Source organism: Mytilus galloprovincialis, chromosome 13 (assembly GCF_965363235.1).
Source record: "Mytilus galloprovincialis chromosome 13, xbMytGall1.hap1.1, whole genome shotgun sequence".
NCBI classification, from domain to species: domain Eukaryota; kingdom Metazoa; phylum Mollusca; class Bivalvia; order Mytilida; family Mytilidae; genus Mytilus; species Mytilus galloprovincialis.
This window is the reverse complement of record NC_134850.1, coordinates 19,635,484-19,649,784: the sequence shown is the minus strand read 5'-3', so window position 1 is coordinate 19,649,784 and position 14,301 is coordinate 19,635,484. Positions and strand designations below refer to the sequence as shown.

Here is a 14,301-nt window from a genome sequence, read left to right as displayed (position 1 = left end):
TATCTGTATAACCTATTTAAACAAAAATGAAGATGTGGTATGATTGTCAATGAAGCAACTCTCAACAAGAGATCAAATGACACAGACATTAACAACTATAGGTCACCGTACGGCTTTTAACAACGAGCAAAGCCCATTATGGTATGTTTGACCTGACTACCATAGTATCAATCACATAAAATACCATCATAGCTAACCAATCAAATGAAACTTGCGGGTTTTTTTTTAAATGATACAGTTATTTGAAGAATCGAATATCTGGGTTGCACTTAAAAGTCAAACCATTTGTGTATTCCAGTCCTGGCAATAGAAAATAGACTCCAAACTTTTAAAACAGACACATACATAGCGGGGATTTAGCATGTTTGCAAGCGCTCAACTGTCCCATAAACTAGGGCAGTGAATTTTGTTGTTATAGAATTGCATATCTTGATGTTTGAAGTAAATTCACGTCTCTTTTCTGTTATTGGTCATACGAATCAAGCGATTTAGATTATAATATTAAGACTTTTTTCATTTCGAATCAATGGTTCCAGCCACTAGCGCATTGTATTTCGCGAAAAATAAAATCTTTTGAAATATATTGGATTCAAAAAAACTCACAACAGAAACCTAAGATCAAACAGATACAGCAGAAAACTGCTAGAATTGTATATAGAACCAAACATACAACTGAGAGCAGCAAACCAGTGTTACATCAATTACAAAGAAGTCCACCAACTTGTACATTGTAGCTACAATACCAGTAAGGTGTATTCCAATACCAGCTACTGAAATAAGAAGTATCTGTAAAAGCAGGTACAGTTTGAAAATTCTCAATACCAACAGAATCAACATATACCAACATTCATTTTTGTCTAGTACAGTTTCCGTCTGAAACACTATGTCAGAATCGGTTGTGCACGCCCTACCACGGACGGCCTTCAAATTATCCCCCATTGGTACCAACCAATGAGAATCAACACCAATTGACAAGATCGAAATTTTGTATCGTGTACATGCATGTTATATTTTTATATCTATCTACAATAAAATTATAAGATTGATTGTGCACATCTTCCTATACTCACATGCATTCAAGATCTTCTTATTAGTAGATATTCCATATGGATTATAACGAGTAATGACGTTAAAATTAAAAGCATGTCATGTTCTTAATGACTGTCTGGTTTTAAATTACATTAGTCAAGTGTTTTGCTATCAGTATGCTAGCTTATTTTGAACATTTAATTTTAAATTTGAACTTCGATAACTTTGACACAAACCATGCAAAACACAACAAGTTAATGTTATTCTTCGGCAATTGCTAATTTATTTAGTCATAATCAAAAGTCCCACTTCCTTGTTGACAGGATACCGTAAAGAAGCATGAAGTCCAAGGTCATTTAAAAGGATGCCATAAAAAAGCATGAAGATCATTTCAAACAGGACTTAGAAAATATGATTAATTGGAAGGTATTTTTTAAAGGGAATAAAAAAGAAGTTCAATCAGTAGCATTATAACAGATACGAAAAATTGCAGTGTACATTTAATGTTAATTCGTATATATTTCATAATAACCTGATCATCATCTAAATGTTTTTGTCTGCCTAACGTCCAGTGGCAAATATTACATGTTGAAATGTTAATCAGTGTGGTAAATTTATACCATTTAGAATGAGACGATTACATGTATCACGGTTAATTTACTCTGCAAAATACAGAAACATAAAAAAAAAACAAAGGCAAATGCTCATCAATAACAATTTTGCTCTACATAATAGTGTCCAGCATGATGCTATCAAAAATTTCAGGCGAAATGATATCTGAAGTATCATTTGTCATACGACACGAAACATGTATTGTCCTTCCTTTATGAATACAAATTATGACATGGTCTGGCGAAACAAAAGGATACCATTTGTTTTATTACAATAAACATGTATACACAGTATATAGTATATAGTATGAATCTACACAACAAGAACAACAAACAACTTTTAGATAAGTTTAAATTCTTAATAATTTAATCTTTTCAATAATATATACTATAGACTGATAAACATGTTTCAAATCTTGTCGATATAGAGCGTACTAGGTGTCAAGCCAGGTAACAACACTCTTCAATCTATTTATAATACAGATCTACTTTTTCTTAATTTTCCTGAAGAAATATTCCCATGAAGGAAGAGACAACATTTTGAGTTTCGTCAAAAACGTTTTCAGTATAGTATGGGCCGGTTTGTATCCAAACATGATCTCCGTGTTTGACGTTTGTTAACACATTTCTTGTTGTTGCTAGGTGACCGACTGATCCTAAAGCCATAATTTGTCTTCCCTTAACAACATTATCTACCCTCAGCTCTGTGTGGGTATTTTTGCCACTGAACATCTTAACAGTCCAAGAAAACAGGTAAATTCCAGATCGAGGTGCGATAAAAATACCGTCTCCTGTATTGAAATTGTCCCCAACGTCAACACGTGTGACATCGAATTTGACGATTGAATTTTTGTTTAATGTTACATCATTTGATAATTCGATGTAGAAAAGAGGACGTTGGCTGTGTGGAACTGGATCTGAAAGAAAACATTATAAGAATAACAATGTTTTTTGACATACTTAGCAAGACAACTTTTAAACGAATAAAGAATTATTATAGTTAACCCAAATTCAAGCGAGACGCAGTTCTCCCAATCATTATAATTTTAAGAATGGATGTTTCTGTGTTTCTATACATCCCGCACAATCAAACGTTCAATCTTACTACATGAACTTGCACTTGCGAGTGCAAATAATATTCTACGAATGAAAATTTTCACCTTTTATTGTATAGCAAAGATAGAACTACTTTTATAAGACATTTACATTTAAAAATGTACGTTTACATATTTTTGTCACTGGTTGAGGCTAATTATATTTGCACTAGTGCAGTATTATAACTATTAACTAAAGGTAATTCCTTGATAATTGAGATTTTGCTCGAGGCGAAATCCAGGTTTGTTTTCTATGTCAAAGGGGCAACACAGCTTACTGTTATCCTCATAACCAGTTAGTAAGTATTTTATTGTACCACAAAATACTATTTCAAAAGAAATTCAAGCACATCATCTGAAGATGTCACGTATACATGCACGCAATACATAAAAAAAATCATTTTGTATCATGATATTTGTTTGTCTTTTCACTTTCTTTCTTTTTATCAGCCAAGCAGATATGAAATAATTAACAAATATGTCACACATTTTAACTTACTTAAAGGAAAGTTAATGAGAAGATCAGTGATATTTTCCATTTGTTTCTCAAAAACATTAATCCTCTTTTCCAGGGTATCTAATCGATTTTCCGCTGAGGTTCCATTAATAATTGATTTGGAAAATGCTCCTCGCAAAAATAAAATTCCCAAACAAATCGAAACCCAACATTGTACGGCCATTATTCCACCTCTTCTTACGTTTTACTTTGAGATACTGCGTAATTTTTTATAAATTATGTTAGCAATATTTTTTGTTTATTATATCTATAATGCTATCTGTCATTAGCAATTGTACCTGAATCTTTTCATGATACTGAAAAAAGAAAGTACATTTTTCTAGCTTATAATCTTCTTCTCTAACAAACATGCTACCATACCACATGCCAAATATTTTGTTGTTAGGTAAATTAATAATTTTTCGTTGTGTTAGGTAACAATAAACTAGAATAATTTTTGCACTCTTGACTTGGTACTTTTTACAAAACCTTGTTTTCTAATCTAATTTACGATCTACTGCAACTTTTTCAGTTAAAATATTTCAGTTTATAATAAAATCATGAACTATATTATTTACTATGCATATAAGAAGGGATCAGATTGTACTTTAAAAAAAATAATGTTAAATAACGGAAATATATCATTATTAATCACATATAAAATATCACGTGACGTCTGATTTTGAAAAATAAGGTCAAGTTACAATATGTCAGACTTCATAGATTTTTTTAAAGATTTTTTCATACAACTGCGGGCTGTTAAATTAGAACTACAAATCGAAAATCAATATTAATGTTTTAATTAACATGGGTTACTTTATTAAGTTCATACATTCACATAATTATTATGCATATTTGTATAAAAGTACGTTTTAAATAATTGATGAGCAACGTTTTTCAAATTTCCTCAAAATCACTGAAACCAACACATAGATGTTCTTCACAAGAAGTGCTTTGTTGCTACATATACATATATTTTGATTTGTTTTACCAATCTGTTACTTTTATGAAACTATTGCATACAGTTATTTTAGATGTACATATATGTCATTATACAAGTCATGTATGCCAGACTACATGCAATATCCCCCCCTAAAAAAACCAACAAAAAACAAAGAAAAACAACCTAACGCTTTATAAATTACATGTTTCCGAAGTTCTTTTTTTATTTACCTTCACAAGGAACGCCCAAAGCCGAATTTTTGTAAGCCAAAACATGATGTATAAGAGCAGAAACAGTCGAAAAGCTACATGTTCATGTACATGGTCGAAAAGGACCAGAAAATTATAGCAAAAATTCATTTTAGGTCAGCTTTTCAAATATACGAGAAGAATGAATCGATGCTAAGATCAAGCAACGAATGTCTATGATACTTCAACCTTAAGTTTTCAAGAGAAGAAGACGAAACTAAAAAGGGCAATCAAAGACCGTTAGTCGAAGAACAATAAACAAGACGACGAAAAACCACCAAATACTACACAGAATTCTTAAGATTGACCTACACGACCCCCACCAAAATATAACCCCGTGGGTTTGACTTAGGACCCCCATAAAGTGACAGTTATGTGTTATTTGTAATCATGTCTATAACTTGGCGTCATACGAATAGCCTATTTTCATATAACCGACAAAATAATAAAACAAACAGTAAATGCACAAATCGTCGGCCTGTTTTACTTCTATAAGTTGCTCTTTCGTACTTTATTTGGCCTTTTTCACTTTTTTGGATTCGAGTGTCACTGATGAGTCTTTTGTAGACGAAACGCGCGTCTGGCGTACAAATTTTAGTCCTGATATCTATGATGAGTTTATTTACTTGACCGCGAGTACTAGCGTTTCCAACTACATCTAGTAAGTATTTTTTAGTAAATTATATACGAGAATCAAAATTAAAATCGTTTTTTTTTTTCAAATAGTCTATTGCAGATCGGTGTATTATTTTTGTCTTAGCATATTGAAATTAAACGTTCTGGATGGAGCTAAACCTGAAAAGCGATTCGGAAACAGCTTATTCATTAAGTGTTTTTTTTTTTTTTTTTAGTTTTATTAATTTCTAGCACTTAGTCATTGCCGATTCTGATGGACTACTAGCTCATGAGGGTATAATCCGCTCAGCATTCAGTGCTTCGCTGCACTCAGCAGACTTTTCTTAAATACACCGTTGATAAAAGACTTATTTAGAAGACGCTCAAACTTGAACTCCTAGAGGAAGTACATTTTAAAAGTCGTAATACTTATATAAGAAAACCATTGTTGTCATAAGGCGTCTCAAACATTTTAGTAATTGTAAATCTTGACTTTCATTTTGATTTTTAGGTACGAGCGTTCCCGGCGTAGGTTAACCAGACAATTGATACGGATGCACTGAATTTGTATTTATAATGTTATCTTTATGTTCAATGTTTATAAACTCAGATTAAATATAATCATAACATATTTATTTTTATTTGTATCAATTTTATACTACATGTAGTACGTTGTTAGATAAAACGTTATTTATAAGACATTTTTCATTTGAATTTTGTTTTGTGTTTTGTTTTGGTTTGAAAAAATCTTGTGAGATCTCAACCCTCATCTATATACATTGTACCTCCAGCCAGTTAAAAAACAGAAGTCCAGGTCACTCTTTCTACCATATATATTTATACGTACTAGGCATATCTCGGTGAATTATGATTTTTTATTGTACTTCTCTGATTTTTCCATTAGTAAATTATATTTCAATTAATAAGATCAAAACATTAGCTGAATATAGCATGAAATGATTATTAATTACAATAAATATATCATCAAGTCGTCTGCGTTTGAAGTAAACATTAAATTGTATGTATATATTATTGATCTGCACAATCAGTGTTAAATCATTTTGATATAGTTCATATATTACACATACATCTTTTACGGACTGTCATTACCGAATATATTGGGTCATTTTAAAATCGTATATAAAGAATGCAATGTCAAATATTTGCACACCACCAATCACCATGGCTTGCTTGATACGATTACTGTCCGTTCTAATCATAGGGGTCGTTGTTGTAAACGCAAGTATGTATAGTTATTTAGTCATTTTTTGGGGGCCCTTTATAGCTTGCTGTTCGGTGTGAGAAAATTCTCCGGGTTGTAGACCGTACTTTGACCTATAATGGTTTTAAGCGGACAGATATTGAATATAGTTTTCCCTCTTTTATAATTTAGTTTAAAAGGGAAAAAGATATAAGTCAAATCAAAAAACTAAACTTCGCTTTTTTTCGTAACTTTTCTTTAATGAAGTCGTTTGTTTAGTTTTATTATAACAGAAGTAATTATTGTTGATTTCCATTTCATCAAAACTGTTGATGTGGCTAATTTTATATCACGAAGAAAGGATAGTACTGTTATGAATGGACTGATAAAGTAAAATATATGCACATACTTGTACCCCTTGTTTAACTTTTGTTTTAATGGTAGTAACACAAAACGATACTTTACGAGTTGATGCAAAAAACTATCCAGTAATTGATTAATTTATGTTATTTTTAGGTAGACCTTGCCAGTGCAGAAATAGATGTAAACATGATGAGCAAAAAGTAGCGCATTGTAGCAAAAAGAATGGCGGTGGAATTCTTTGTTGTCCCAGTCTATTTGGACCAGGAGCACTCACACGTTTATCTGGATACGATAAAAAGATGGTATTTCCATTTACAGCACGAAAGAACTATCGACGACTCAGTTTTGACGAGGTATATGGGAGTAACAATGGGGGCGGCGGCTATGGTGGTTATGGTAACAGTGGTGTGAGTTCTATCGGTTACGGATCAGGGTATGGTGGCGGTTCCGGCTACGGTTATGGATCAGGAAACGGTGGCGGTTCCGGCTACGGTTACGGATCAGGAAACGGTGGCGGTTCCGGTTACGGTTACGGATCAGGGAATGGTGGCGGTTCCGGTTACAGCGACAGTTCTACTTATAGCTATTTGAATAACGGAAACAGTGGTGGATACGGCCAGGGCAAGAATAGTGGTGGAAACGGTTATGCTAGTGACGGATACGGATATACAGGTGGAAATGGTGGGTATGGTGGTGATAGTTATGGCAACACAGACAATTATGGCGGAGTAAGCGTTAGCTATGGTAGCGGTTATTCTGGCGGTAAAGGAAGTAATGGCGGAGATAGTTATGGCTATGGTGGTTATACTAACGATGGAGTTAGCATGGGCTATGGTGGTGGTAACATTGGAGGTAAAGGAAGTAATTCCGGAAGCAGTTTTGTTGTCATTGGCGGTGGTAACAACAATGATGGTTATAATAACGGCGGAGTTAGCGTTAGCTATGGTGGTGGTTATTCTGGCAGGAAAGGAAGTAATGGCGGAGATAGTTATGGCTATGGTGGTTATAATAACGGCGGAGTAAGCGTTAGCTATGGTGGTGGTAATTCTGACGGTAAAGGAAGTAATGGCGGAGATAGTTATGGTTATGGGGGTTATGATAACGGCGCAGTTAGCGTTAGTTATGGTGGTAATTCTGGCAGAAAAGGAAGTGATGGCGGAGATAGTTATGGTTATGGTGGTTATACCAGCGGAGGAGTTAGCATGGGCTATGGTGGTGGTATTTCTAACAGCGGAGGTTATGGTGGAGATAGTTATGGGAACGGTGGTAATAACTATGGAGGTTATAATGGTGGCGACAGCTATGGTTATGGTGGTGGTAATAGTGGAAATAAAGGCAGTAATGCCGGAAGCAGTTATGTTGTCATTGGCGGAGGTAATAACTATGGAGATTATAATGGTGGCGACAGCTATGGTTATGGTGGTGGTAATAGTGGAAATAAAGGAAGTAATGCCGGAAGCAGTTATGTTGTCATTGGCGGCGGTGGTAACAACTATGGTTACAGTGGTAATAGTGGAATTAGCTACGAGGATTCAAAAAGAAGAGCAGGAGGAGGAGGAGGTAGAGGAGGAAAAGGAGGATTCATTGGTGGCGGTAGTCAACAGAACTATGGCTATGGATACCAAGAATCTTCTGGAGGTAAAGGAAGTGCTAGTTACAGCAGTCCTGTTTACATGATAACTAGACAATCACAGTCCGGAAGTTCTGGTGGAAAAGGAGGGTAAGTTATGGAGCTTTTATAATAGTTCTAAACGAAGGCCAACAGATGTACACATGTGCATTATGCATGTACAAACTATGGTTTATATACTAAATGAGTTAACATAGGTTTTTGAAAGTTGTTGCATTCTTAAATTTTAGAGTTATGTCTTTTTTTATATTGCAAATAGCATTAAAAGTCAAACTAAAGTAATGTACTGTTACTAATGTGTTAATTTTACTTCGAAAAGTACAGATTGATATCAAACGTAAATCTTAACTTATCAGCTAAATAATGCTTACAGTTCCTTTTATTTTGTAAAATTTAAAATAATAGTATAACCGAAAATGAAATATTTTTGAGATCTGACAATATTTTTATTTTGTTTTATTTTATTTTGCAGGTATTGAATAAATAGTGGTAGACTGACGAATGAATTGAGTGACGTTTTACACTGTTTTCTTTGTTTGTAATGGGACCAAATAAACCGCCGCATGGACCCAAGGTAGCTGCGGTACTCATTACAGAAACACACTGTTAGATCTTAAATTAAATATACTTAATGTTTTTGTTTGTTTTTATGGTTTGCAATTCAATTTTGTACAGCTTGGTCATTGCATAATATCGTCTTTTTCTGTTTATGAATTTGATCTATTCCATTGTCGTTGGATGCCTGTTAATTGACATTCAACCCGTTACCTCGGTATTTTATTTGTTCCTAATTCATCTCAAACCCTCTCGTGCGGGTGCACTCGACTCGAATCTGTATTGACTATGATTGTCAGTTTTCTAATCGAAGGTCGGTGGTTTTCTCCGGGCACTCCGGCTTCTTCACCAATACAAAATGGCCGCCATAAAAAAAAAGTCCAAATGTGGCGCTTAAAAGTGGCATTAGAACACCAATCAATCAGTTTTGGTGATGTAAATGAAATATATGTATTGCACGTTTCTATTACAAGAGGGAGGAAATATACCAGAGGGACAGTCAGACTCATAAATCGAAAATAAACTTACAACGCCATGGCTGAAAATAAAAAAGACAAACAGACAAACAATTATAGAACAAATGACACAACATAGAAAACTAAAGAATAAGCAACACGAACCCCACCAAAAACTAGGGTTGATCTCAGGTGCTCCGGAAGGGTAAGCAGATCTTGCTCCAAATGTGGCACCCGTCGTGTTGCTTATGTAAATAATAACAAATCCGGTAAACAGTCTAAATTAACTGTATTATTACACTGAATACACTGAACTTGTTTATCGATAAAATGATTAGATGCGATAAGGACACAGGTATAAAAAGACACCAATAATAACTTCATGGACAATAAAGATGATGAAGTATCATATATGACAGGTTAACAAAGTGAATCAATACCTATTAGACGCGAAAATAAGCCAGGTTCTCTTCCTTGCAACACAGAGGCGGATTTAGGGGGGGGGGGGGGCCCAGGGGGCCCGGGCCCCCCCTTTTTGGGAAAAAATTTGGTTGCTTATATAGGGAATCACTGAAGCGTGACTGGAGCGGGCCCCCTCTTAGGTCAGTCAGTGGGCCCCCACTTATGAAAATTTCTGGATCCGCCACTGCAACATACGGATATTTTAGATACCCTTCTGTCAGAGCCAAACATGCATATAAAAAAACCAGAATACCCGTTTGGTGTTTCTTTCTTTGTGGCTTATTGCGATTTATTCCACAAATAATCACTAACTTTAACACATTAACTTGTAAATATTACTGGGAAAACATCGGAATTATCTCTCTTTAGTCAGTAATTTTCAGTATTATGAATTGTACATTGATTTTGTTGTTTTATTGTCAAAAAGACATGCTAAGACACATATAAGACATGTGTGTCTTTCTTTGTTGTGGTGTTATACTATTGTTTCAGATAAGGGTGAAGGTTGGTACCTATTAATACGTTTAAAGCCGCTGCATTTGTTTGCATCTGTCCTAAGTCAGGAATCTGATGTTCAGTAGTTGTCGTTTGATGTGGTTCACAAGTGTTTCTCGTTTCTTTTTTTTATATATAGATTATACCGTTGGTTTTCCCATTTGAATGGTTTTAAACTAGTAATTTTTGGGATCCTTTATAGCTTCCTGTTCGGTTTGAGCCAAAGCTCCGTGCACGTGTTGAAGACCGTACTTTGACCAATAATGGTTTTCTTTTACAAATTGTGACTTGGATGGAGAGTTGTCTCCTTGGCTCCTTATTTTAACAGTCCTGGTAGCCTATTCGTTCAAATCACAAAAAGAAACTCAGAGTAAATTAAAGCAAGAACATTTTACAACACTGCTTTTTAAACCACAAGGAACAATGCTATGCAAGATCTTTCAAAATCTTAGGAACCACACGTTGATTAAATAAAATAAAATCAACAGGCCAGGAAAAAGAAAAGATACATTGGATGAATACAGTTTAGGAATACACAAATTCAACAAATGTTCACTGCACGTTTAAGAATACACAAATTCAACAAATGTTCACTGCACACAATCAACAGTGTCCAAACAACAAGAACCACAGCGGCAGATAAATATACCAATGAATCAACAGTAACGGGCTGTTTTCCCGGCAAGATACCCATATTGTTTTCAATTCTTATATATTATGAAAAAAACAACATTTTTGTGAGTTTGCATCTAGAGGAACTTCTTAAAATACAGAATACAAGTTTAAGATTTCTTATTTCTTATGAAGAAAGGATCTTAGGGTGAAAATAACACTACTTGCAATGTGTACAAAGGGAAGTAACTGTTACGTATTTATTCGTGTCTAATTGGATTGTAGCGAAAAGATTTGCACAGTATAACAAACCAGCGCTTCAAAAGAAATACATATATATATATAATGAAACGTCGCACGCTACTGGTGTTACTTTGGTGAAATCACGGACAAGACACATTCATCTTATTAATTTTTAAACATAAAAATTGACATTATAAAGAGTTGTATATCATTTTAAAGCTTTTAAAATCTTCTTTCAGATTATTGCAATTTTGTCTATGTAACAGACCATTTTCATTAATCAAAACTCAATAAAACCTTAATTTTGCTATATGATTTCCTTGTCCCGCGTTACACTTTTAGTTTTGTGAAATTCTGAATACCGTAAAAAACATATAATTTTTTTGACCAAACGATATAAAAGTTTGTCTAGAACAAGCAATTCATAATTGGGCGATGACGTAATGTCGATTTTTTTCTCTCGAAAAGACGGAAATATGAAAAAAAGGGATCAAGATGATACAAATTATGTGTCCCATGCACGAAACGTTGCCGTAATTTTTTTTAAATTGTCCCAAAAAATGGAATTCCAGAGCAATCCCCTTGTCGAAAGTAAACAAATCTTATACTAGTATTTTGTACAAAGATCACACTTTCGCCTCATGCAATAATCAGGATTTTTTAAAACAAATTCTTTTTATTCTAGTTGAATAGCAATGTCCGACATTTTGTCCCCTTCAAACCAAATTAAACGTAGGGTTACGTTTTCTGTTTTTTCATGATGTTTATTTAATACAGTGCCATTCGCTACACAAATTTTTTTTATAATGGATAAAAGTACAAAAAATTATCTCTATTTTGATATTAAATTCCCATAAATTAAAACTAATATACGAGATATCAGATAAAACTAAAATGTCCGATACAATGTCCCCACATACGATTTTGACGTTATTTAATAAAATATACAGAACGGAACGTCTAATTATCATTATTGCGGTTTTCACAGACGATTTGGAAAACGGCTATTATATTTTGTTGCTTAATAAGAAAACTTTAAAATCAAATATTTTAATGTTAAAGCTCTACCGATTCATAGAGGAGGTTAGGGAGAGAGATTTCCTCGCGGAACTGAAGTGTTTTCCGGACTATGATAGTTGGATCCGCTATGATACAAATTAATAGAAAAAAAACCAGCTATAATAATTGTTCCCGCTAATTCCCTTGCATATATTTGTGCAGAACTGCCATGCTAGATATGCCGTAGTCCTTTCGCCTTGACATTCTGGAGTGCAAAAATGAGTGCATTTGCAGTGCATAGTTTATCCATAAAAAAAGAAATCGATTGCCTTTATAATTAAAATGTATATAAAACAAATGGTTTCAATTCAAGTTACTTTTTTATTTTTAATTTGTTAATAAAACTATAGCTTAACATGTTTTATCTAAGAAAAAAAATCAATCCTTTCTAAGGAAAAAAAATCAATCCTTTAAATTTTATGGTAAAAAGAAACAACATGCATTCCAACGTTTTTATTTTGGCTTACGTCTTTGGGTGTGTAACGTTAGGTGACACCATTATCGTGCGACGTTTTCTTGGGCAAATAGGGGTTTATGGAATATACACCTGTATTGGAAATAAATTTCAAACCCTTCAAGCCGGTGTAAAAAAACAGCCCTGATTACAACAAGATAGCTAATAATATTATTCTTACTAATTATTGTGGTATGTTTATTATATACATGTTTGTATTATCCACAACAGACCAAATGACATAGAAGTTGGAAACGACGGGTTACCGTACGGCTTTCAACAATGAACCAAACCCATACGGCAGTTAGCTACAAAGGTCTGAAAATGACAAGTGTTTAACAATTCAAACGATAAAACTAATGGCCTTATTTATGCAAAATAATGAACGACACACAAATATGATATACAGCAACAAACGACAACCACTGAATTACGGGCTCTTGACTTGGGCCAGGCATATAATAAACGAACACCAACTATGATATACAACAACAAACGACAACCACTTAATTACCGGCTCTTGACCTGGGACAGGCATATCCTGAATGTGACGGAGTAAGTGTTACACTAGTTTGAGTAACATTAGGTTACTTATAGTATGCATTATATTGCAACACTGAAGATAATATAGAATTATGTTGATGCCATATGAAAAAAATCACGATGCATTCTAATAAAAATGGATTTTCTTCTTATTATATATTGGGTTTGAGAATTAAACATATTTTTTCAAGTGGTTATTAACGAACTAGTTTAAACAAATGCAAGCTAAAGATTTATGAGAATATTTGAGCTTTATCTAACAAGGAGTAAAAGAGAACAGCTACACACACGGCATACCCACCCTCGCTTCAGTATTTGAATGAACTTATTTGTCCTAGTATTAGAATCGAAATAATTCATGGAAGCCATAGATTTGTTCAGGATAAAATTCGAATATCACGGCCCAGGTCATGACTGTGTATATCCAACAAATCTATGGCTTCCATGAATTATTTCTTAAATTTCACGAAGAACAGTTCGAAATGATCTGATCCAAATTTCCTTATAAACTGTACTGCAAGGTCAGATCAAATCATGATAAAAACCGACACCAATGCGTCTAGCATATGTTCTGCACTTTCAATGGTACGGTTCAAATTCAATTTCCACATAATATAAACCTTATTTAGAAGATCAATGATAGACACTTATAATAGTGAACGTGTTGGTTTGTCTTATTTGTTAATTAAGTTGGAATAATGCTGTAACAACCACTTAACAATATGAGAAACTTGTTAAAAAGAATTTAGTAATTTCGTTTAATTCTAGCTATCTAACTCCATCTAAAAATAGTTTCAACAATAATTGTGCACTTTTATGTTGTTATAGTAGTAAGTATTGAGTATACCATTACAGTAAATCCTTACACGTATGCACTAACACTAACACTAATGTGGGTCTACTAGTGCATTGTGGTATAATATAGTATATTGTGGTATACATGTAATAGTATATTGTGTTGACGACGGCTGTTCTCCGACAATTACTAACGCCCATATACTACCAAACTCTATTGTGTCACGATGGCTTGACGGAATATTTAAATACTCAGTCTGGCCCAGTCAGTGTGAGAGCGTTAGAAGAGACACCCAATGTAAGGACAGCGCCACACTTTCTGCTCTAAAAATCCTTGCAATGGATGTTTATGTGATTTTAATTTTTACTATAAACAAGTAATTTGTCTATATTGTTAT

The 14,301-nt window shown here is 33.8% G+C and overlaps 1 protein-coding gene across 1 annotated transcript; it reads left to right on the top strand.

Annotated features, from left to right (window-relative positions):
- The first annotated feature begins 6,225 nt into the window (after positions 1 to 6,225).
- On the top strand, positions 6,226 to 8,848 carry LOC143056607 (uncharacterized). The gene is made up of 3 exons (XM_076229721.1): positions 6,226 to 6,279; positions 6,754 to 8,320; positions 8,703 to 8,848. Exons 2-3 carry the CDS (start codon positions 6,900 to 6,902, stop codon positions 8,707 to 8,709), a joined length of 1,428 nt encoding a protein of 475 aa, XP_076085836.1. The 5' UTR covers positions 6,226 to 6,279; positions 6,754 to 6,899; the 3' UTR covers positions 8,710 to 8,848.
- Positions 8,849 to 14,301: the final 5,453 nt, after the last annotated feature.